This window comes from Stylophora pistillata, chromosome 5 (genome assembly GCF_964205215.1).
Source record: "Stylophora pistillata chromosome 5, jaStyPist1.2, whole genome shotgun sequence".
NCBI classification, from domain to species: Eukaryota; Metazoa; Cnidaria; class Anthozoa; order Scleractinia; family Pocilloporidae; genus Stylophora; species Stylophora pistillata.
In genome coordinates, this window is record NC_142523.1 from 4750709 (window position 1) to 4774569 (window position 23861).

Consider the following 23861-nt stretch of genomic DNA (forward strand, 5'->3'; position numbering starts at 1 on the left):
GTGTGCAGTGAAATATTTTTTCAGCTTCCCTTCCCAATGATGGATTCAGGGGAAGTGCAGTGTATTGTACTGGAAGTGTGAAAAGGTTGTGTTTGTAGGCATCCCGTGACGCCTATAGCGAAAGTTGTTGTTGTTGTGATACTCGTTGGCTGCCATGTGGATAGTGTGTGGATTAAAGTATTGAAATCAAAGAACATCGAAGGTTTTTATTGCTGTATATCCAAATATCACAGGAAGGGTCAAAAGATTTCTGGATCTCCATCCTCATGACACCCATGAAAATTTTTATTTGCAGAACTCATGCCTGAAATTGATGTTTTTCCAACAACAGAATTGTGATAACTACTCGGCTTGAGAAATTGGAAATATATCCTTAAATTATTTCTCAGTGTATTTGGTCTCTGGTGTAAAAGAAGAACTAAATGTACCAAAGCTTCGATCTTCCGCCAAGTCAGAAATTCCCCAAACTTCCTGTGTGTCCCCTTCCCTACGAACTTATACAGTTTTTCAACAAAACACCTCTTTTTTCAATCTTTAACCTATCATTAAACTGGATGCAGTGGAGATTGGTGTGCAGACTACAAAAGAAAAAAAAATATTCGTAACGTTATAACATATTTGCATACTTAAATAAATGCATTTCATAATCTATAATCAGTGGTTCTCATCAGAATTATATTGTATTTCACAGCACATTGATTGATATTGCCAATTCAGTTATTATCGGAATTATATATAACTTACTCACCAGTAAAGGCTAAGGATCCATATCCTTGTTGTTGAGGGTGCTGGGGTCCATAGCCAGGTTGCTGAGGGGGTGGGGGTCCATAGCCAGGTTTCTGAGGGAGTGGGGGACCATATCCTGGCTGAGGAGCAAAGCCAATCAGGGGTTGACCTGGAAAGGAAAAAATTCAAATATGCAGCAATCTACAGTTAACATATTCTCCATAGTGTTCTCTATACATTTCCCAAGGTGCTGATAAGGAGAATTTGTTTAACAATAAAGAGCTTCTTTAGTTGATGATCATTTCCTTTATTCTCCCGACCTTAATGTGTGATTCAGGGGTGATATTGTAAGGAGAAATTAGATGCTGGTAACCCTTTGGGATCAAAGGGTTATCAAGGAGACCAAGCACTTGTTACTTGCTGTAAATAAATAAAACGATAAATTTACTAATTGTAAATAAAACTTTTTGCGACAAAGCAAATATTCCACTTGAAACATGCTTACATTGTGAAGTTAGGAACTCATTTTAAACCACTGGTCCACTGTCTAATCACAATCAATCGAATAATTCATTAATTTTATTTTTGCATGAACTATTTATCAATGTACCTGCTTGATATCCTTGAGCAGGTCCGTAAGCATGGCCTGTGGGTGGATAAGGAGCTTGACTCATCGTGACTGTAGTCCAACAATATTCATGCGTTTCTGACAGACAGCTGTTATAAATAAATAAAAACCGAAATCCCTTTAAAGACACAACACAATAAGGATAATAAATTAGGAAGGTATTGAAAGCAATGGCTCGAACTTACCGAAAACCGTAAGCAACGAACCTTAGTTCAGGGAGGGTCGAATGATCGTAAAGCTGCAGATTTTGGAGTTTGCCGATGACAGTTTTTTCCGGTTTTGCTCGTGGAGGTTGAATATACCTTCAACAGATTTAGGAATGCAGCTATGAATGCGAGAAAAGAAATTTCACTTTCCATCGACGTAGTCACTAAAAGTTGGAATCACCTGAAACCACATGAAACCATCTGAAACCACCTGAAACCACCTGAAACAATCTAAAACCACAAATGAAATCACCTGAAACCACATGAGAAGCCATCTAAACCCACGTGAATCCATCTGAAATCGACAAAACAACTCGAAATAACCTAAAACCTCATCAAACTTAACAAACTGAAACGGACATAGTTCAAATTTATAGACACAGTTAACTCTCTCGTAAGCGACCACCTCGGGTCAGGAGAAAGCGGTCGCTTATGGAAGATAGTCGCTTACTAAAGGGGAAGACAGGAAGCCTAAATAATGAGAATCCCAACAAAGGTAGTCCAAACAATTCACAATTTGATCTTGTGTAACAGCCATCAAAGGCTCGACTGTTTTAATGAATGATAAAATGATAAATGATAAAATGTCTAACAGTACTGTATAAACATTATCGCAAATCGGTATCTTAATTTTCAGCATGACGCAAAGCTTCTGTATTGCTAATTTACTCTACTTTACGTCTATTTTTATCTGTTATCTCACTGTCACTGACAATGAAATTAGTTTCAGTTTCACGACGCATTCCAAGATCTCGTTTGATAACAAAGGGAAGAGAGATAAATCTTGTAATTACACACTGTGTACACGTTTTTCGAGCTGTGCGGTCTGCGGTCTGCGTTTTTGAGGTCTGTGTTAACGAGACACCTGAGTTGCTTTGAACGATTGTACCAAAAATGATTTCATATAGTAGAAGTACTTTAACGTTAAAACAGATATTCCGAGATCTCGTCTGATAACATCAATGACAAAAGAATGATAGATAAATCTGGTAATTATCCACAGGGAGCCCGGCTTACGGGTATCGTATATAATGCCCTACAGTACAGAATAGGCACCACAAACAGGTCTTCAAGGAAACATTCCATTGTTTTTGTTGAAAACACACTCAATTAGCTCTACGAATGGCTGGGAGTTAAACGGGAATATGCGAATTCATTTCTTGACAAAGCACTTGCGTGACAATAACAACATGCGATCGCGAATGCAAAGAAGAAACTGTTTTAAATCGAAAGAAATACGTGAATTTTTTTCAACGGGATCATGCAAATTATATATGAAAAAGCCCAGGAAGGCCTGAAGATTTTCAAACTTCCTAAGGGAATCTTGAACATTGTGTTACTTTTTAATCAGAGACGAATTTATAGCGTGACCTAGAGTTTTACTGACTTTGTTTTTTGCAAAAGTGAAATATATGTAGATTTTTTGCAAGGTATTTTACTGCAAATGACAGAATATAGCTGCTGAATGGTGGCTTTAACTTCCACTGCCAAAGTAAATTGACTAGATAGTTGAGATTTTGAGAAAGAAAAAGCTTAAAGCCCAGTTTGTGGTGCCTATTCTGTACTGTAGGGCATTATATACGATATCCGTAAGCCGAGCTCCCTGGGCTCTGTCCTCTTGTACCGGTTCACAAGAGCCGTTACAAAAGACCGAACAATACACAACAGCTAACCGATGACTCCTAAACAAAGAAAGAACAATGGTAATTCCCTTGTGAATCGGTACACCAGGACAGAACCCCCGATTTCAAACACTTATTTTCTCATGTTACCCGTAGTTTTTTAGGTGCTTTCATGTCGTTTTAAATTGTTTCGAGATATTTTCAGGTAATTTCAGATGGTTTCCTTGGGGGTTTCAGATGGTTTCAGGTGGTTTCATCGGCAGTTTCAGATGGTTTCAGGTTTCGGGTGGTTTCAGATGGTTTCAGGTGGTTTCAGGTGATTCCAACTTTTAGTAACTACGGTTGCAAGAGGCGCAAACACAGTAATCATCAAATATTCTGCTCTCTGGGCGTGATAAAATTCCACTATGGGAGAGATGGGGGTTATGTGTTTCCCCCTAGACCCTAGAGTGTACGTTAAGCTAACATACAGGTGAATGAGGAGAATTGGGGAAGAGAGACCTTAGCAAGAGGAAACAAAATGCGCCAAAGCAATCGAAGGGAATGCATTACTTCCTCTACCATCCCCATGTAGGGTGTGCTTTCTACATCCGGAAAACTGTGACAAGCTGGGTCCAGCTGGCAGGAGACGTTAATTTCCCACACACGAGATTACTGTGTGATGGATGTCCTCCCCTGGGGTGGGATGGGTGAGTTAGGACAGCAGGTCCACATCAGCTATTACAGCTGCCAAATTAATCAACCTGCTAAAACAAATAAATGAACTTCAACTTCATTTGGAGTTACTTATGTAATTTGTCCTGTTTTCCTCTGTGTTTTCTTTCTTTCTTTTCTTTTTTTTTTCCTTTTTTCTTGCTTTGTGTTGCCAAGGTTGCTGCAACCAAAGGGTTGGCTAGCTTGCGAAGCGATGTGTACTCTTGAATTGATTAGGCTTTAGCCTTCAGAACAGGCGTAATTTGTTTGCGCCGGAACAGGCGTAATTTTGAACACCGGGAGCAAGTGTAGGATGCATGCCAGGGGTTGAGCGACCATCTCACGCGGCTGACGCGTGGCGTACGTCACGAAGAATGACTGTGATGTCGATCTTTAGTCCACCCGTTTTCGCAGCAAGAGCAAGTTTGCGCTTTTCGTGAGAGAGGAAAAAATTTAGAGACAAATCGGAGATGCAGTGGTCGACTGTGCTAATAGCGCTTTCACTTTTGATATTGTTTTCGAATGTTACAGATAGTACCAAAATGGAAGGTAAGGTTTTTCCTCCCTCCGAAAAAAGAATAATTTTCCTCTAAGTTAAAGCCTACTAGGTAATGACTGTTTTGGACTAAGTATTAGACCCAAGGACTCCAGTCTCTTCATGTCAACGGTCTATGTATTCTCTAAATGAAATCGCTCAGTCACGTCGTTGCTAAATCTGTCGAGAAATGAGGTTTGAACTTTTCGCTAAGCACATTCCTACAAAAAGTACTTTCAACTACTTTCCGCAAAACAAATGTTTCCAGTTGCTATGGTACCTACGCGCGTAGTTTTGTAGCGCGCGCTCCAGAAACGGTTACGGTGCGCCAATTAACAATTGGTTCATGCTTTAGCATGCACTATCCAGTTATGGAGCACGCGGGAATTGAATTAAGTTTGGAGAGCAAATGTCACCCTCTCTAATAAAGTCTACTTACTTACTTACTAGGGCAACTCTAGAATGAACCAATTGTTTTAGAACATAGCCGGTGTAATTGTGCATCAAATCCGACGCGAAAAACGGACAACAATATCAATTGAAGCGAATCGTGACGGCGCTGATACCGAGTCTCCTTTTCCTTTGCTTTTCTCTTTTTCTGCCTCAGTTAAGAACTCTATCCCGAGGGAAAAGGTCGAAAAATTGTCTTCGTTTTGGGAATAGTAGGCCGAGTCTCTGTTTGTGTCCATTATTGTCGCGAAATATTTTATTTTTCCCCGCGCTAACAATGGCTGCTCGCGCGAAAAAAAAAATTCTGGCGAAGCGATTTGCTCACGCTATCAGCGTGCACTATCGGAATTTTGAGCGCGCTTACGCATACTGAATTTGATTGCGCGGCTCTGCTAGCTATGCTCTAAATTATTTTTAGTGTCTTTCCAAATTAACAGGCCTTGATCATCTTAAAGAACCGACAGGTACACGAGGCTGAAAGGAGTTCAAAACTGTTTAAACCATGGCGGGAGCCCTTGTGCTCCTGACCACGGAAAATTTACTGAACATTGCAATTACCACATGTTTCTCATTATCTTCATTGATTTTCAATTTTTTTTCTTGTTTTTCTCTCTAGTTTCTGAGAGGCAAGAGCGAAAAAATTTCGTCCAACACAAGATAATGATGAATGGAAAATGAAACAACGAGGTTTTTTCAAAATTTATATCACTAAGGCATAGCGTAAACTGCCGCTTAAAAGCCCCCTACGGTTATAGGCCAATCAATTAACAGCCCCGCCCGAGTATATAAGCCCCACCTCAGCTATAGCTTTTCTTGTTTTAAAGTGATAAGAACTCTGCTATGAATTAGACATTGTAATTAGAATTTTAATGATAGCAGAGAAAAGATGAACTTCAAGGGAAAAGTCTGAATTTCCGTTATGTCATGTTCCAGTTTTGTTCATGTTGTTAGTCAAAATTCTGTTCCAAATGACTTGAAATTAATTCGATTTATTGTGACGTTTTGAAACTTCATCAAAAGTAGTAAAAGCAAAATCTGTTGATCAGCACTGACTGCGTGGCTCGTTTCGGGACACTTTTCCAAACCGGATATAGGCTCCTTCCTAAAACCCACTACGAAGTTTTGTAAGTCATTTTCATATTGACATATGTTTTTTTTTTTTTTTTCTAATAACAGCTCATTGCGGTCAAAGTTCAAATTCCGTCCATGGATCTGGAACTGAAGTTGGTTTACGAAAAAGCTTCCATTGATGTTGAAGGCCAAGCTCTTTGCTACACTAGACCTAAAATCTCAAAGGTATTGCATTTTATATTTCGTTTTATGTTAGGGACCAGTCTTTATTTTTCCCCGGAGAGGGGCGTGAAGGATTTTGGGGGAATCAGTCGTCAACAGAGTATAAAGAGGGATTGTAGAAAATTGGCTACCGATCGACTGTCTGTGGGGGAGGTAAGAATGTTAGAGAGGCTTATGGGAGGGTCAGATAGGTTGTATCATGGCATATTAAAAATCTGTTATCCCCCTCCCCTCCCATGCAACAAATAATGACCGGTCCATGAAGCACTATACTAATTAATTTGATTTAATTTTGTCCGTTTTCACTGCATTATTTGCAGTGGGGAAGGACTAGAAAGGAACATAGGAACCATTCGTGCTAGTCCACCCTCCCACCCATCCCACCCCAGGGGAGGACATCCATCACACAGTAATCTCGTGTGTGGGAAATTAACGTCTCCTACCCCTAACCCTGCAGGAGACGGGACCTCCATTTATTCGTCCCTATCCGAGAAGACTAGAATATCTAACCATTTCTTGATGTTATAGAAAGGTAGCAAATTCTTCTCAATTATTTTAAGACCCTGAGTGTTGGTCCGGTCGGGGCTCGAACCCTCGACCTCCCGCACAACAGTCCAGCGCTCTATCCACTGAGCTACTTTTTTCTAGTTTCAGTTGGCCAATAATTTTAAATTATCATTGCCAGATTTTCAAGTTCAAGAAAATCCCTCAGTATCTCGGAAACACGACATGCTCTGACCATGAGGCTTTCGAGATCACAAATCCTGGGTTGATATCTTGGATTTGGAACTTTACAGTGACAATAATGACCCAGGTATACGACGGTACGGTGGAATTGACCTCAGTGATGTGGAAGAAATACACAACGGTCTCAAGGTTAGTGACCGGGAAAGTGTAGGATGGGCTTGAGTACACCTACATTGGAATGGTTTTAATAAAATTGGACTCGAGGGAAAGTCGCGTGGTTTTCAGACTTAGAGTGGAACAGAGCAAAATAGCTCGGAAAATTGTTGTGGGACTGTGCCGAGTGGTTGGCTGAGGTTACCAGGAATGGACTTCAATAGTTGGCTGAAGTTATCTGGAATAGACTTCAATGGCTGGCTGAGGTTATCTGGAATGGACTTCAACGGTTGGCGGATTGTACCATAAATCCGACATATTCGTTCGCCGAGATGGTCCAAAATAAGGCAGCTGAACTGATCAAGAGGATGATTTACGGAGTGATGCGGATTGTTGAACCATTTGTACCTGTCTTCTGCTATATCGCGGATGTTGCTCTTGAGTTCTATTTTGGTTTCCTTCATGGTAAGTCAAGTCAGTGTGCTTCAATTCAGAATTTGACATGTCATAATTATCGGCTGGCGGCGTGGAGAGTGACCATTCCACTTGTCACTTTCTGGCTGAGATGAATCGTCATCGTTATTATTAATATCATTGTTACCATTAATTTCGGCAGTTGCACAATGTTATTTCACAAATATTACTATATCTGATTAGAAGGAAACCGAATACACAGCCAGTTGCCAGTTTTTGTGAACTCTTCTTTGTTTGGTAAAGTTATGACATTAAATCTTTGTTTACCAACAGAACATGTGAAACATATTCAAGTTCGCTTTGATGTCTTGACCTGGCAAGATGGCGTCTAGCTTTCTCCGCTGGTTTGGTTGTCAATGTTGCCAAGTTTGTTGCTAATATTCTTGTACACCGGTTATGCGTGCGAAATATGAAATTCATCGGACGGAAATAGTAAGTTGTGTGCTGCAAAATTCCTTTCTCAATTGACCTTTTATTCTCGAGCTTGAGAATGACTGGGTTATAAATCCTCCTTAATTACAGTTTCACCCTTTGGGGGGAGGGGGAAGGGTTAAGATCAACTTGTTCAGTTCAGTGGCCAAACGAGCGATGTCTCTAACAAGTAGCTCGCTTCTATGAGTCGACAATTGCTGTCCTGCGACAGTTGAAGTCAAATTTACACGCAAAAGGAACAAGAAGTGCCGAGAATGCTGGAAACTGAAATATTGCCATATCCAAACAGAATTAATGAAGAAATCCGGGTTTCGATGAGTTTTATTTGTCGTCTGCTTTCCTTTTCTTATAGCAAGAGTACAAGGACAGATGGGCTACTGCTAATATGCCACCTAAACCAAACAAACCAATATGGCAGCCGAAAAGGAAACATAAGAAAAAGAAAAGAATCGATGACTGGTAGTCAGTTGCCAATCATGTTTACTTTGTTTTGCTGACTGAAATATGAAAAACAAAACAAAAAAAATTTAGAAACTATGCAAATCTGTTGACTCAGTGAAAATCATCCTATAATCTTTGTCTTCTGTCAAATTCAGTTTTGTGACACTGAAAACGTACTTCAACCACTGACTTTTGAGTTTTCTTCCATCAAAGTTGGCCCATGGAGTTTATGTTTGTAGTTTGGTGGAGTTTGGAGCGAAGCCTTGGTTTGCATTGTAAATTAATTAGAGAAATCTTCATTCCTGCTATTCACATGTAATTACGCCTTCCTAAGCGAAGAGATTGAACCACAAAAATAGAATGAAAAGCAATCCTATAGCACTCGGGTCGTTCTTGTCTTCGCTTGACTTCTTTTCTTCGCTTTACTCTCGCTCTCTCCCTCAACCTCGTTCCCAGGGCTTTTCCCTTTTTGAGTTTTGGCGGGAGGGAAAATTCAAAAAGTGAAAAGGCCTGGGAACGAGGTTGTCTCTCCCTCTCTTTCTCCTAATCTACCCGGTAAGTTTAACTATCGCACCCCTCAGTAGGGGCGGGATTATTAGCTGAAAGGGCGTCCTCTGTCAGAGTATAGAGCATGGAGGTGATCTAAAGCTGTCACGCCATCTGCCAATTTGTACTTTATTTAGCTTTTTTTTTTTGTTTATTGAAAGTGAAATTTGGGAACAAGCGAGCAGGTACGTAGCAACAGAAGAACCAAACAACTATTAGAATAGAATAGAATAAGAATAGAATCTTTATTTATAGACGATAAGAATTAAAGCTAAAAAGCTTGTGGGGTCGTGTACTTAATGACAAAATAGTATCTAGCCAACTGTTGATTATACTAAGACACATTTCAAACTAAATAAGAAACTATAATACAGTAAAACATTCAATTTTCCTCTCAACTTAAAAATACTTGTAATCAGTTAATCTATTCCTAGCCGTCGAACCTGATAAACTAGTAAAAGTAAAGCTTGTGAAGTAATTATTTCTCCTGAGTAGCCTCCTAAGATTCTTAAAGGTGAAACTACCTACATTTTTGACATGATGGTTAACATAGTTCCATAGCACCAAACCTCTATATGCTAAAGAGTCCTTTAACAATCTAGTGTTGAACCTAGGTATGGCTATTGCTTCTTGGTCTCTTAGTGAATAGCTACATTCCCGCCTTATGAATATGCTATTAATTAGAGACTGAAGTAGTGAGGCTTTACTTGCTCTATAAAAAAGGTTAACTACTTGAAATTTGTATTCTAAATTGATCGTACGTATCCCATCCTGAAACGTTGAGAGCTACATTAGATTCCGTATCTTTGGATAAGTTGTAGAAAATTTTTGCTGCTCTACAGTAAAGTTTCTCAATTGAGTACAGAAGATCCGAATTTGTTCACGAACCCCATAATATAAATACCATACTTCACAGAAGGTAATATTACACTGAAATAAAACTTTAAAAGGACTTTTTGGGCAAGAACCTTGAGCGCTTCAATAAGTCTATTTTGTTCGCAAAGTTTTTCTTGAGTTCTTTACGTCTCGTGTTTCTCCCTACGCTTCTTTCGTGCTCTAGCCGCTTCCTGCGCGCTTTACAAAAGAACAGAGCACAGTCAAGACATCTATTAAGCATAGGGAGTTTGCATTAAAATGTGTTTGTCCTTCTCCTTTCCCCCCTCTCCATTATTTTAAAGTATGGCGCAGCCCCAACAACATTGTTGGGGGTAGTCTGGGGCATGTACTTTGTGATCCAACCCGTACACCCAGTACCGAGTATTGGTGTCCTTCCATTCATATTTCACTTCAGACACTGGCACCGCTCTCAGAGTTTGACGCTGAAACACAGAATATAAACTCGTCGTGTCCAGGAGTCCTCTCTCACCTTTTATCACTATAGCACCGTGTGCTAAAAATGAAAACGCGCGCGAACGCGTATGCTATAGAAGCTTGCACCGCAAGTTAAATCGAGCGTGTGGGAAAAAGCGCGTGACACCCATTTCACTTCTCGCACGCGGCCTCTTACGCTGCCAATAAAAACGCGGGCGCGAGGAAAGAAACAAGTGATGCTCTAATCCACTCTCGCGCGCGTTTCAGACTTGCGCACGTTGTAGGCGCTGTTTGCACCGCAAATTAGAACGCACACGCGAAGAAAGGAATGTCCCTAAATGAATGAATGCTGTGGAAGCTGACAAATATTTAGGAAAACTACCGTGGCGTACTTCCTTGACTAGAACTAGACTAGAACTATTTGCCGAAGACTAATTTATCATCATTTCCTACCTGCATAAGGATTCGCTTTGAGGACCAGTTGCGCGAATGAGCTTCGACGAGTCGCTGCGATCCATCATTCACTTCTTGATCGATAAAAGCTGTGACAGGATAAACCTGAAAGTGTACGTAAAATTATTTTTTTTAAGTGACTGACTTAAAACGTTAACTTATTTCCGTTCCTTAATCAGCCATATTTACCCTTGGTAGTTCTTGAGTAAAAATGTCTGTTCCTTGAGATCCTATTATTAATTGGTTGGGTAAATCTGTTCTCTCTGTCACGTGGTTAGCTATCTGAGATTCCCTACGAAATAAAAAAGACAGCGGGTGGTTTGGAATAATTAAAAACAAAAAACGAAAAAAAACAAAAAATTCATTTTCATTCACTGTTCTTGGACAAGGATGCGTATCTGCGCACTCATTTGAAAACTTCTCCGTTGTTGTAGTTTGTCTTGCACGTCAACTCCCTCAGAGGGTGGTTGACCTGTGACACAATGTGGTTGACCTATGACACAGAGTGGTCCATCTGTGATTCAAGCGTAGTCACGTTTCATACTCAGTCAATCAGAATACAGTTTCTTACCACGTGACCGTAAGCTGAATGAACAACTTAAGTTGAGCCTGCCCCTGACATGTCCAGCACATCACACGCCCGTGACCATGACAAATTTTACATCTGCAATAATTGAGATCAAAGTTAACGCGTGTTAGGGAATTGATTCTTACAGTAAATCCTTAAAATGGCAAGATCTGATCGGAAATTTCTTTATAACAAACGAACAAATGTGCGAACAAAACACGAACGTGTGAACGAACGACCGAACACACGAACGAACAACCGAACGCACGAGCGAACGACCGAACCGTGCGGTGCTCCCGCGCTTCAGGCAGTTGCAGTTTTATTTTGAGTTCACAGAGGCTTGTTGTAATTTTTCTATTTTTTTTTTTGATCAGTGACTATGACTTCTACTCCGCTTAACCGTTTAATTCTCCAGATCTGATTTTTGATTCTCCTCTTTAGCTGCTACACATACCTTGTAAATAAGTTATTGGTGGATAGAGGACAGAGGGATTTGCAACGCTGCTCAGTTTTTTGGCAGTTTGTCGTATTAAACCCCACTCTGTGATATTGCAGCGATCTAAATACTACGGAGTCCGTTGTTTGCTAGCCTCCCGGTTAGCTCAATGGATAGGGCGCTGGACTGTTGTGCGGGAGTTCGAGGGTTCGAGCCCCGGCCGGACCAACGCTCAAGGTCTTAAAATAATTGAGAAGAATATGTTACCTTTCCATAACATCAAGAAATGGTTAGATATTCTAGTCTTCTCGGATAGGGACGAATAAATGGAGGTCCCGTCTCCTGCAGGGTCAGGGGTAAGAGACGTTAATTTCCCACGCACGAGATTACTGTGTGATGGATGTCCCCCCCCCCCTGGGGTGGGATGGGTGGGTTTGCTGAGGTTAAACCTCGTAGGGGACCCATGTCCTATTGTTTCTGCTCCTGTACTCGGCACAAATCCTCGAATAAATAAATAAATAGATAAATAAATAAGTTTGTTTTGTCACGAAAGCTCCGTTGGGCTTCGTTACGTCATTAGTCGCTCTGTCGTGGTTTCCTGTTCAATGAACCTTTACGCAATAATCGTCGACCCTTGTAGTCGTAGTATTTGTTAAAGTTAAATTCATCGCTTCTTTGTAGCAAAACTTCTATAATTTGCCAGGGAGAATTTGGGCAGAAGGAAGAAAATCAACATATAGATAAATTTTAAAGAAACATACGGTATGTAGGCAAGGATCCATTTGATCTAGAAAATCAGTCAGTAAATCGACTTGGAAAAAAATACACATGAGTAATATTTGACTCTGTGATGGGTTCAGGTGCGTGTGTAATTCAAGCATGATAATAAAGCATCAAGATGTGGGGAGTTGTTGTTTTATAAACCCTCCGTTCAGAGATGTGGTGCTAACAGTGAATGTTGGATTTGGAGGGAGAAACAGATGGAGTGTGAGAAGGAAAGGCAGCCTGGGTGAAGCAATAAAAGAAATGTTGAGAGATAGGAGAACAAATCTCGGATTTAAATTTAGAGCTTTTTCGTAGAACTCACGATCTTCCTAAACACCTTCAAGAAAATGAGGGTCAGCCTCTATTTTGACACACTGTCCATTATCTGATTGAAAACTGTCTGTCTCAGGTGACAGCTACATACTGAGCTTTGAATGTCTGAGGTCAACTTAAACTTAAACAATTCTCAGAAATCTTCCATGTCAAATATGTCTTCAGGCTTCTCATGTAATCGGTCAATATTAATAACATTTCAACCACAAGACTACTACGTTGTTTAACGGATCTTTGTTGTCACGGTAGTCGCTATTTATACCGCGATCGTCGATTGCAGGTTGGTCTGAGAGTATTTTTCTCTGTATTCTAAACGCAAATTCATTTTTACACAAAACAAAAGTGAACAAAATAGAAAAAGAAACAGATGACATCTATGAGAAGCAATTTTCCGCTGCCAAAGGTCACAATTCCGTTTCCTCTTGTTCTGAGGTACGAAATTACAAACATGTGTGAAGAGACTGGTCACCAAAAATTCTTAAAACCACCAATCAGAGTCAAGAAATTCATCCTACAATAAAAACCACCACGTTCTCTACATCGGTGACAAAAGATGAAAGAGTCAAATCTCTGGCTCCTCATCTCACGAGAAAAGAATATTTTTACGATTAAATTGGCTGGAAGAGCGAAACTGAAAAGTGGAGAATGGGGAAAAAGAGAATGTTCTGAGTAGAAGGAACAAAAGCAGGTAAAGCATAGGAGGATTTCGGTTTCCATTCACAACTATATATTCCGAGTGAAATTTTGACTCAGTAATGTTTTTATTTTTACAATCTATTATTTTACGCCTATTAATCACACAACTCATAATCAAGCAAGTTCGAGTTAACGCTTCTGTCAGTAGGGTCGACTGATAAATTAAAGTTTATGAATAAAACACTTGCGCTGTATGAAATTATAAAATAATGGTAATACAGTGATACAAAATACTACTTAAAATTTAATTCAAATAGAGATACATGAGTCGCGCGGGAGCATGAGGCGAGAGCTAGTAAAGCAAAAAAGCTCTGAGCGGGGTGGAGAAAGGATGCGCCTCGGTGTGACTTTCGCTCGGCTCAAGGACTACTTCGCACGTTTAACTATTGCGTGTGTTGCCCAAGATAAAAGAAACCACCTCCACTTAATTGTCTACGACAAAATTTTAAAGTTAAGCTGCATAACCTACTGATACTGTTAACTTGACAAAATAAAGGTCATACAAAATCGATTTTTTTTCAAAATTACGCTCTCCCTAGACACCTTAAATGAAGCTTTCCGATTGGTCGAGTCCATACTAAACCATTCTGTCCTCAACAAGTTAACCATCGGATTGAAAACATGTCTGTCTACAGCAACAAAGTAGTGAGCATCAAAATGAGCAAGGTCACGGTAAACTTACATGATTCTAAGAAATGTCGCTCGTCAATTACTATATTTATTTAATCGCGTGCTCCCCCGACAAATCCCCTGACTACGACCACTAGTTATTACGACTTCGCATAAAAAAACACCCATTCTTTCAAGAAATTTCAAGTTAACACTGCAATAGCGTCTAGTTTTTCTTTCAACAACGCTCTTCCAAACACCCTCAAGTAAACTTCGCAAATGGTCGAGCCCATACTGACGGTCAGCGTATCTTCCCAAAACCTGTCCACCATCTGATTGAAAACATGTTTGTCCTTTACTGACAGCTACACAGTGAGCCTTGAAATGTGCGACGTGAAAGTAAACTTACACGATTTGATTCTCAGAAATCTCGCTTGTCAATGACGCCTCCAGGCATCGCATGTGATTGGTCAAGATTTATGGTATAATTTTTGTCGTAAGGCAGCGCTGTTTCATTAGGCGTTTTTGGTACGTGAAGCAAAAGCCTTCCTTTTAACCCATTAATCATGGATATCAAAGCCTTGCTTGACAATCTTCGTGAAGAGGTTTCCTGTTCCGTGTGTATGACCACATTTACTGAACCAAAGCAGCTGCCATGTTTGCACAGCTTCTGCCTTCACTGTTTAGCAGGAATTCAAAGAAACAGTGGCCGCCATGATGTCATAACGTGTCCTGAGTATCGCAAGGAGAGCCAAGTCCCTGGTGGAAACCTTAAAGATCTGCCCACTAAGTTTTGGCATCAACAGTTTACTAGATGTGCTGGCCATAAGGGAGTGCAGTTCTACAGGAGTCAAGTGCAGAAACTGCGACAAAAGAAGAGTGCAAAGTTTCTAATGTTTTCAGTGCTGTGCATTCTGGTGTGGAGAGTGCATTACTGTGCATAACTTACTCCGAGAAAACAAAGAACACCGAGTACTTGCGCTGAAAGATTTTGAAGATCAAGACATTGAAGATGTCATGAAGCGACCAGCATTTTGTTCACGACAAGGCCACGAAAAGAAAAAGTTGAAATTCTTCTGTGTGAAATGTGAAGAAACCGTTTGTTCTTCGTGCGTTGTAACGCTCACGATGGACATGTTAAAGTATTATTAGAAGAAGCGGTCAAGGAAAAGAAATCGCTGGTCATGTCCACGATTGAATCCAACAAAGCAAAAGCACAAAGGATGAGACACAAAATCTTGAAACTTAACGAGAGTTGTCATAACATCGAAGCAAACGTTGCCAAAGTAAAAAGAAGCGCACAACAGTTTGCAGAAAGCATGATCGCTGTTATTGAAGCCAAGAAACAGGAAATCTTTAATGAAGCGGATCATGAGGCGCAACAATCCCAGGAACGTTTGCGAATACAAAGGATCGAAATGGAACAGAAAGTCAAAATGATCGAAACAGCAGTCACAAAAGCTGAAACGCTTCTAATACGAAGCACCAGCGCAGAGCTTGCAGAGTTTGATAAGGCAATAAACACAATCATCCCGAAAGAAGTCGATGATGAGCGCGAACATCTAGACTGTGGCCTCGAAGGTCTGCGTCAATTAATCTTCGAGGAAAACGAAGCCTTAAAGGCAAAAACAATACATGGAGGAATCGGCCGTGTATTTACCTCTGAGTCCAAAGCGGATCAGTCGACTACTGAGGGAAAAGGACTCATTGAAGCGATTACTGGAATTCAAGCGAACTTTGTTTTAACAACAAAAAATGCCAAAGGACAACAATGTTACGAAAAGCGTGACCGAGTAACTGCGGAAATAAAAAATCATGAAGGCCATGACTGTGCAACAGAAGTGCGAGTGAAAGATAACCACGATGGTAGCTACAAAGTCAGTTATTTTGCCAAAGAAACCGGAAGATGCCAGGTAGTAGTCAAAGTGAATGAGGAAGACGCTGGAGGTAGTCCTTTCTCGGTTGAAGTTTCACCCAGATAATTCAGACCCATGTTATCTTTTGGACAACAAGGCTCGTCTCCTGGAATGTTAAATAAACCCTGGGGAGTGGCAGTGAATGAACGTGATGAAATTGCAGTGACTGAGAAAGATAACCACAGGGTTCAGGTATTCAGTAGCGATGGAACTTACTTAAGATCTTTTGGTAGTAAATGTGATAAACAGGGTGAGTTCAACTGGCCTGCTGGGATAGCTTTTGATAAAAACAAGAACATTGTAGTGGTGGACTGTCTTAACCACCGTGTTCAATTGCTCAGCGAGCACGGTGAGTACCTGAGCCAGTTTGGTGGTGAAGGAAATCTTGATCACCAGCTGTATGGTCCTCTCGGCTTATCTGTAGAGAACGACGGAACTGTAATTATTACTGATTCATACAACAAATTAATCAAGATCTTTTCTCCTAGAGACCATTATTTTTGTAAATTCGGGGGTGAGGGTTCTTTAACCTTTACCTTTCACTGTATACAGTATGAAAAATATCTCATAGTGTCAGACGTAGATGAACATTGTATCAAAGTGTTTGATAGAAATGGTAATTCTTTGTACAAATTTGGAAAGAAGGGGGAGGGGGATGGGGAGTTCAATAACCCTCACTGTTTATCAGTTAACACGGCAGGACACCTGATGGTCTGTGATGCATTGAATCACAGAGTTCAGGTATTTGATCTTAGCGGAAAGTTTATAACAAAATTTGGAATAAAAGGGGACAATAAAGGAGAATTTAATCTTCCTACCTCTACCGCATTGCTCAGCGATTGTCGAATAGTTGTGTCAAATTATGGTAACCATCGCATTGAGATAATTGAATAGACTAACATCAATATGGCTTAAAAGATTTGAATCAATTGTATGCAACGTTCAAACATGAAACTGCTTTCGACAAGTGATGTATATTCTCGGTAAGAATCTTCTGAATGGTCAGTGGAACTACAAAACAACCAATCACATCACAAATTTCAGAGATTGCTCATTAAAACTCTTTCCTTGAACTCCCAAGATCTGATTGGTCAATTCTCTCGTCTGGCTGTTACACATTTCTTTGTGAATTAGTTTTGAGAACTTGGTGTTAGATCAAGATAATAACTTCTACCTGATAACTTTGAGTATTGAGGAACTTTTAAATCTTCTTCTGGAATTTTGGTCTTATTATTAACAGACGTTCCGACTGAAACCATTGGTCTTCATCAGTGTAGTTTGTCACATGGTAGATCACTCTCACGTGACAAACGTCGGGAAACGAAGACGAGGGCCCGGTCTCAAGTCTGAGACACTGAGAGAACCGCGCCGGAGTCCCCCCTTTCTTTTCAGGGTTGGGTCCTCTACCCTTTCCTATTTCGCTTCTTTTATCCGCACGGTCTCAAGTGTAAGACAGAGAGAACTGGAGTCCCCCCTTTCTTTTCCCATATCGCTTCTTCCCACTCCCTCATTCCCCGACGTTTGTCACGTGATAATGCTCTACCACGTGACAAACTACACTGGTGAAGACCGATAGTTTCAGTCGAAACGTCTGTTAATAATTAAGACCAAAATTCCAAAAAATTTCTACTTGATAAGTTTGAGTATTCTCATTACCTGTTTGCTGGATAAGGTATGGATATCACAGGGAGAAGTTACATGTTAATCACTTCTGGGAGTTTAAGGGTCACACTAAGTGTGATCTGTCAGTCAGCCTGGTCAATAAGCTCTTTAAGGTCAATAATTACACAAGTCTTAAAACTTTTGTTTGATCATGATCAAGTCTTATAATATAACAAGAATATGAAATACCAAATCATTAATTGTATTAAGAGGTATAGCTTTAAGTAATGTTACATTTAAGATAAAGCAATTGTACAGCCTTAGTTATTTGCTCGAATGTTTCCACCATGCTGAGCCGGGAACCTAGTACTCCTGAGTTAAACCAGTGGAGTAAATGGACTGCTTTTCAACATTTAATTTAGTAAAATTTTGTTTCTGCATTTACAAGTACGCAATATAAAATTGTAAATAATCAAAATGTAAAAATATGTCAATAAAACGGTTGTGATTGTTTTTAAACTTTACAGTATAAGAAGTGTTTGATAAAAACAAAAAAGGCTGATTCGAAACTTTCTGAGTGATATTTGAGCAGTTTACTAGGAGTGGTTGTACATTCACCCGCTAAAATATATGTGTTTCACCAGCCGGGAGGTTCGTATTGGGAAAAACTGTGCCCGAGGTCTTGGATACCGCCCGAGGCCGTAGGCCGAGAGCGGTACTCAAGACAGAGGGGACAGTTTTTTCCCATTACGGACCGACCTATGCGGGTGAATAACATTTTTATTTTTTTCTAATACATCACTACCCTCCGAGCAGAGCCTTTCCTTCTTTTCTTAAAGCTTCTTCTTTTCTTCTTTTAACCCCCAAAGGAAAAAGGCTCTGTCGCCATCCTGTTGCTGCTTTGAAATGTCGAAAGCCCAAAACTTCGGGCTACTCAAGCCGGTTTTGCCTCCAGTCAAACCGGTTTTGGTGTGCACTTCTTTGTTTTTCATGTAAACAGATGACCACATCGGCGCCCGGTACAAACGCAATATGGCGTCAATCGTGCGAAGGGAGCGTGAAAAGGATCAGTTTTTAGGCAACCGCCGCGCATGTTCAAACGAGCAACAACAGGATGTCGGCAGAGCCTTTTTCCCTTTTCGATTCGAGGACGGGTTAAAAAGGCTCTGCTCGCAGGGTAATACATAACAAAATGATTGCCAAAAGAACCCGAATGATTTAGAGCTACAATTACGAGTTTAATTACAGGAAAATTCTCCATAAACTTAACAATTTGTTAGCAAGTAGATGATAAAGAATACAGACGTTATTCAAATCAAAGAGAAGCTTTTACTGAAATATTTCCAATTTGCAAATGTAACTGAAAAGGGTTCCGAGCAGACTTTGAAACATTTTTTGACAAGTAACTCTCACCATATGACACCTGTCAATTGAAGGAGAAAAAAATCGTAAGCTTTGTATTAAACAACACATGACTGTGACAAACACCACACGAGTTAAATAACAATGCGACGATCTTCTCGTTAAAAAAAAAAAAGAAAAAAACACTCAGAGACCTTAGAGATAGTATTGTCTATTTCCAACGACGATTAGTCTTCGAATATTTAGCTCTGTTCCGTTTTAAAATGTCACGGAAAGTCAAATTTTAAGTGAATGCAAATGTGTGTTTTGAGTTGTTAGTCTGCTTTTTCGTTTTCTGCAATGGTATGTGTAGATCTGTCTTTCTTCGACTAAAAAGCTGAAGTCAGTGAGACTCTTTCCAGCTGGACACAAGGGGATTAAGTGCGACTTGTATTCATCGAATTCCTCTGATTTCTGATGGGAAATTTACGGTAGAAATGTCCAAATCAAGGGATTTGCAAAGAATAGGCGAAAGTGTATTTATAGAAGAAATCAAAACTTCGCTCAACGTTTCACAAAGGAACAATTTCTGTTGAAGAATTCAGATATTAACGAAAATGAGAGTCGCATTGATTAACGTAATTGTTAGCTGCAACCACCTCTCGTTGTAACTTTCTGAGCTACTTTTTGTAAAGGATTATTAAATAAAAAATTGTTTTTGGGCCGCGTTTCAATCGTTTTAAAAAAAAATTTAGTACCACCAGAATTATTTCGAAATCAATTTTTGCAGAAAAACCAATTTGAAAGTGATTTGAGAGCGAGAGAGAATAAAGAATGAATGTTATTTATCGCCAAAGGTCATGACCGAAGTCTTTGCTCAAAAATTATGCTCGGCAGGCAAAATGAGATATATTATAACATAACCAAAGTAAAGCGCGCGCTCTTATTGGTCAATTTAGCGTCCCCCATTTGCCCATGGGTGTACCCTGCTGACGTGAGCAAATGGAAAGACTATTTTTCCGCGCGCGCTTGTTTTTTCTGGTCGCGTAAGATTTGTTAAATAAAAGGGAACTCTTTAGGTACAATGTATCAATGTTATGTTATAAAACAAATGGTAAACACCACAGCGTACACTATTGAGCTATGGATGCACTTGGTAGGTTTGCTAAGCACTCAAGAAGCTAGAGTCGCTCTCGGCTATCGCCTCGAGCGACTCTTACGCTTCTTTCGTGCTTAGCAACCTCCCGCGTGCATCCATAACTCAATAGTGTACGCTGTGGTGTTTACCATTTGTTAATTTGTAAAAAACTGCAGCGAAGCTTGAGATGTTCTGCAAAGTGACTCGAGCAAAACGCAGACCTTCAAACCCTCACGGTTTGACCGGCGGTGAGACTCACGGTTTAGGATGCCAACTCGCGGTCTCACGGTTTTGCCTCTTAATCTCACGGTGAAGCAGAAACCCTTACAAATGTCAAACAATACCGGAAGGTGTAAAGTAATATCCAGAAGTCTTTGCTCATAACAGCCGAATTTAGCAAAACTAATCTGTGAAGAAATGGCAGTTAGGGTGGGCCTCAGTCTTCAGCCGTGGGTGTCTCGGTGCGCCCGCGATCCTCCCCACCACCAGAGGATCGCGGGCGCACAGAGACACCGACGGTTGGAGACTGAACCTAAGTGCCAGTCCCAGCAGTCCAAGTGCGCTTAGGTCTCTGGGAAAGCTTCTTCAAACACAAATTTCAAAATGGCTACCCGTCCAGCACTCGAGAGTAAAAAAGGTTCTCCAAATGACTCAGACACTGATACTTCGGAATCTCAGCCATCTGCTGCGAAGAAAAGGAAATCAGCTACCCTTGGAGCAGCTAAGTATCGTTCAACATTTAAGATTGAATGGAGTAACTTATTGACCACTTTCAAAAATGGCTGCCGGATTAATAATTTAAATTAGCCTTTCTGGCCTCGCTTGAGATAATGTATTCTTTTGGATTTTGTACTGGAGAACGAGGCCAGAAAGGCTAATTTAAATTTAAACAAAATAATATTAATCCGGCAGCCATTTATGAAAGTGGTCTATATCCCGTGAAAGTAGTAAGAAACGACATGCATTCTTTTTATTGTGTGCCTTGTCTCAAGACAATACGGTGTGACCACCAGGGTCTAAAAGACGTGAAAGATCATTGTAGTACAGAATCTCACAAGTTACTGACGAAAGCAGCAAATACTCAGCCATCAGTAGCGGGCATGTTTGGTTCAGGTGAGAGCATTAAACAAAGTCTTACCAGAGCGAAGTCGTAACAACCAATTTTCTAATCCAACATAACCTCCCGCTTGCAACTTCAGATCACCTTAGGCCACTCTTTAGGGCAATATTTCCGGACAGCGAAATTGCTAAGCAGTATGGATGTGCAAGAACAAAGACTATGGCTATCATCAATAAGGCCCTGGGACCACATTGTTACAGCTATGTTGTACAGCACTGTCAGAAACATCCATTCAGCATTGGGATTGATGGGTCAAGTGATACAGATGTTGAAAAGATGAATCCAGCAGCAGTAAGAATTTTTGATGTAGAAAGAGCCAAAACTGTTACATCTCATTTTTATCACATGTGTGTGACAAGTGGCAGGGATGCGTCAAAGGCACAGACTCTTTTTGGTGTTGTCTAGGAAAAGTTAGAGAATGATGAGATACCATGGACTCAAGTTGTCAGCCTTTCAGTAGATAACACTAATTTAATGGTGGATGCTCAAAATTCTTTGGCATCCCGCTTCAAAGAAAAAATTCAGACCTATGTATTGGGATGCCCTTGCCATTTGGCGCACATTGCAGCAAGTAGAGCGCATGACGAATTTGCAAATATTATAGGAATACGTGTAGAAGAGCTTCTCGTTGATCAGTATTACTGGTTTGAGAAAAGCACAAAACGGAAAGGGATCTTAATTGAGTACATGCAGCTTTGCAACCAGGAATATGGTAAGATGCTGGAGCAATCTTCTACAAGGTGGCTTTCTTTAGAACGCTGCATTCAACGCACACTTGAGAAGTATACTGGATTGAAGTCATACTTTCTGAGCGAAGATGCTGATGAAGCAAGATTCAAGAGGTTACAAAAAGCCTTTGAAAATCCACTGACAGAAGTTTCTCCGTTTTTTCATGATGATTTTGAGGATCAAGACATCGAGGATGTCTTAAAGCGACCAGCATTTTGTTCACGACAAGGCCACGAAAAGAAAAGATTGAAATTCTTCTGTGTCGAATGTGAAGAAACAGTTTGCTCTTCAGGCGTTGTAACCGCTCACGATGGACATGTTAAAATACTGTTGGAAGAAGCGTCCAATGAAAAGAAATTGCAAGTCATGTCCATAATTGAATCCAACAAGGCAAAAGCGCAAAGAATGAGAAACAAAATCTCGAAACTTGACGAGAGTTGTCATAACATCGAAGCAAACGTTGCCAAAGTAAGAAGAAGCGCGTAACAGTTTGTAGAAAGCATGATCGCTATTATTGAAGCCAAGAAACAGGAAATCTTTAATGAAGCGGATCATAAGGCGCAACAACCCCTGAAACGTTTGCTAACGCAAAGGATCGAGATGGAACAGAAAGTCAAAATGATCGAAACAGCCGTCAAAAAAGCTGAAACGGTTTTAAAACGAAGTACAAACGTAGAGCTCGCAAAGTTAGATGAGACAATGGGCACAATCATTTCGAATGAAGGCGATGATGAGCGCGAAGAACTAAACTGTGACCTTGAAGGTCTGCGTCAATTAATCTTCGAGGAAAACGAAGCCTAAAAGGCAAAAACAATTCAAGAAGGGATCGGCCGTGTATTTACCTTTCGACCCAACGAAACCAAGGCGCATCAGTCAATTGCTGAAGGAAAAGGACTCACCGAAGCGATTGTTGGAATTGAAGCGAACTTTGTTTTACTAACAAAAAATGCTAAAGGACAAAAATGTTGCAAAAAGCGTGACCGAGTAACTGTGGAAATAAAACATTAACACAGCCATTACTGTGTAACATAAGTGTAAGTGAAAGATAGCAACGATGAAAGCTACAAAGTCAGCTACTTTGCCAAGGAAACCGGAAGATGCAAGGCCGTTGTCAAAGTGTACGAAGCAGCAGTTCACGGCAGTCCTTTCTCGGTTCAAGTTTCACCCAGACAATTCAGACCCGTGTTATCCTTAAGTCAACAAGGTTCGTCTCCTGAAATGTTACGCAATCCCTGGGGAGTGGCAGCGATTGAACGTAATGAAATGGCAGTGACCGAGACAGATAACCACGGGGTTCAGGTATTCAGTAGCGATGGAACTTACTTAAGATCCTTTGGTAACAAAGGTGACAAACAAGGAGAGTTCAACTGGCCTGCTGGGATAGCTTTTGATAGAAACAGTAATATTATAGTGGTGGACAATGGTAACCACCGTGTTGAATTGTTCAGTGAGCAGGGTGAGTACCTGAGTCAGTTTGGGGGTAAAGGAAATCTTGATCACCAGCTGTTTAATCCTCTTGGCTTCTGCGTATAGCCGACGGAAATATAATCATTGCTGATTCAGACAACAAATTAATCAAGATCTTTTCTCCTGAAGGCCATTATTTAAGTAAATTCGGAGGTGAGGGTTCTCCTACCTGTCCTTCTCACTGTATACAGTCTGGAAAATATCTCATAGTGTCAGACTCAGGTGAACATTGTATCAAAGTGTTTTATAGAAATGGTAATTTTTTGTACAAATTTGGAAAGAAGGGGATGGGGAATTCAACAAACCTCGTGGTTTGTCAATTAACAAGGCAGGACACCTGCTGGTCTGTGATTCATTGAATTTCAGAGTTCAGGTATTTGATCTTAGTGGAAAGTTTATAAGAAAGTTTGGATCAAAGGGGGAGAAGAGAGAAGAATTTAATCCGCCTGTCTCTACTGCTGTACTACGAAAACGAACACCCTGCATTAGCC

General features: G+C 40.4%; 3 protein-coding genes and 2 pseudogenes across 5 annotated transcripts in view; 3 read left to right on the forward strand and 2 right to left on the reverse strand.

Annotated features, from left to right (window-relative positions):
• LOC148729933 (protein SSUH2 homolog) overlaps nt 1-23861 on the reverse strand; it is a 46021-nt gene that overhangs the window by 8801 nt on the left and 13359 nt on the right. For both annotated transcript variants that reach the window (XM_088761398.1, XM_088761397.1), the window contains exons 2-4: nt 1561-1679; nt 1337-1443; nt 749-895 (exon numbers count right to left, since the gene is read on the reverse strand). In XM_088761398.1, coding sequence (XP_088617524.1) covers nt 749-895; nt 1337-1400 — 211 coding nt within the window. In that variant the 5' untranslated portion in view covers nt 1401-1443; nt 1561-1679. The remainder of the gene's footprint in view (nt 1-748; nt 896-1336; nt 1444-1560; nt 1680-23861) is intronic.
• Nucleotides 5475-9360, forward strand: LOC148729934 (uncharacterized). 2 transcript variants are annotated; one of them, XM_088761413.1, is made up of 4 exons: nt 5475-5547; nt 6037-6156; nt 6839-7458; nt 7741-9360. In XM_088761413.1, the coding sequence occupies exons 3-4, from the start codon at nt 7326-7328 to the stop codon at nt 7797-7799; spliced, it is 192 nt and encodes a 63-aa protein (XP_088617539.1). In that variant the 5' UTR covers nt 5475-5547; nt 6037-6156; nt 6839-7325; the 3' UTR covers nt 7800-9360. Both variants share the same exon structure in this region; 1 of them encodes a protein (XP_088617539.1).
• On the reverse strand, nt 9108-12801 carry LOC148729935 (protein SSUH2 homolog). The gene is made up of 5 exons (XM_088761739.1): nt 12795-12801; nt 11222-11372; nt 10840-10942; nt 10651-10755; nt 9108-10205 (listed from the first exon to the last, which is right to left on the reverse strand). Exons 1-5 carry the CDS (start codon nt 12799-12801, stop codon nt 10059-10061), a joined length of 513 nt encoding a protein of 170 aa, XP_088617865.1. The 3' UTR covers nt 9108-10058.
• LOC148729936 (E3 ubiquitin-protein ligase TRIM45-like) lies at nt 14573-18032 on the forward strand (annotated as a pseudogene).
• LOC148729937 (uncharacterized) lies at nt 20658-21583 on the forward strand (annotated as a pseudogene).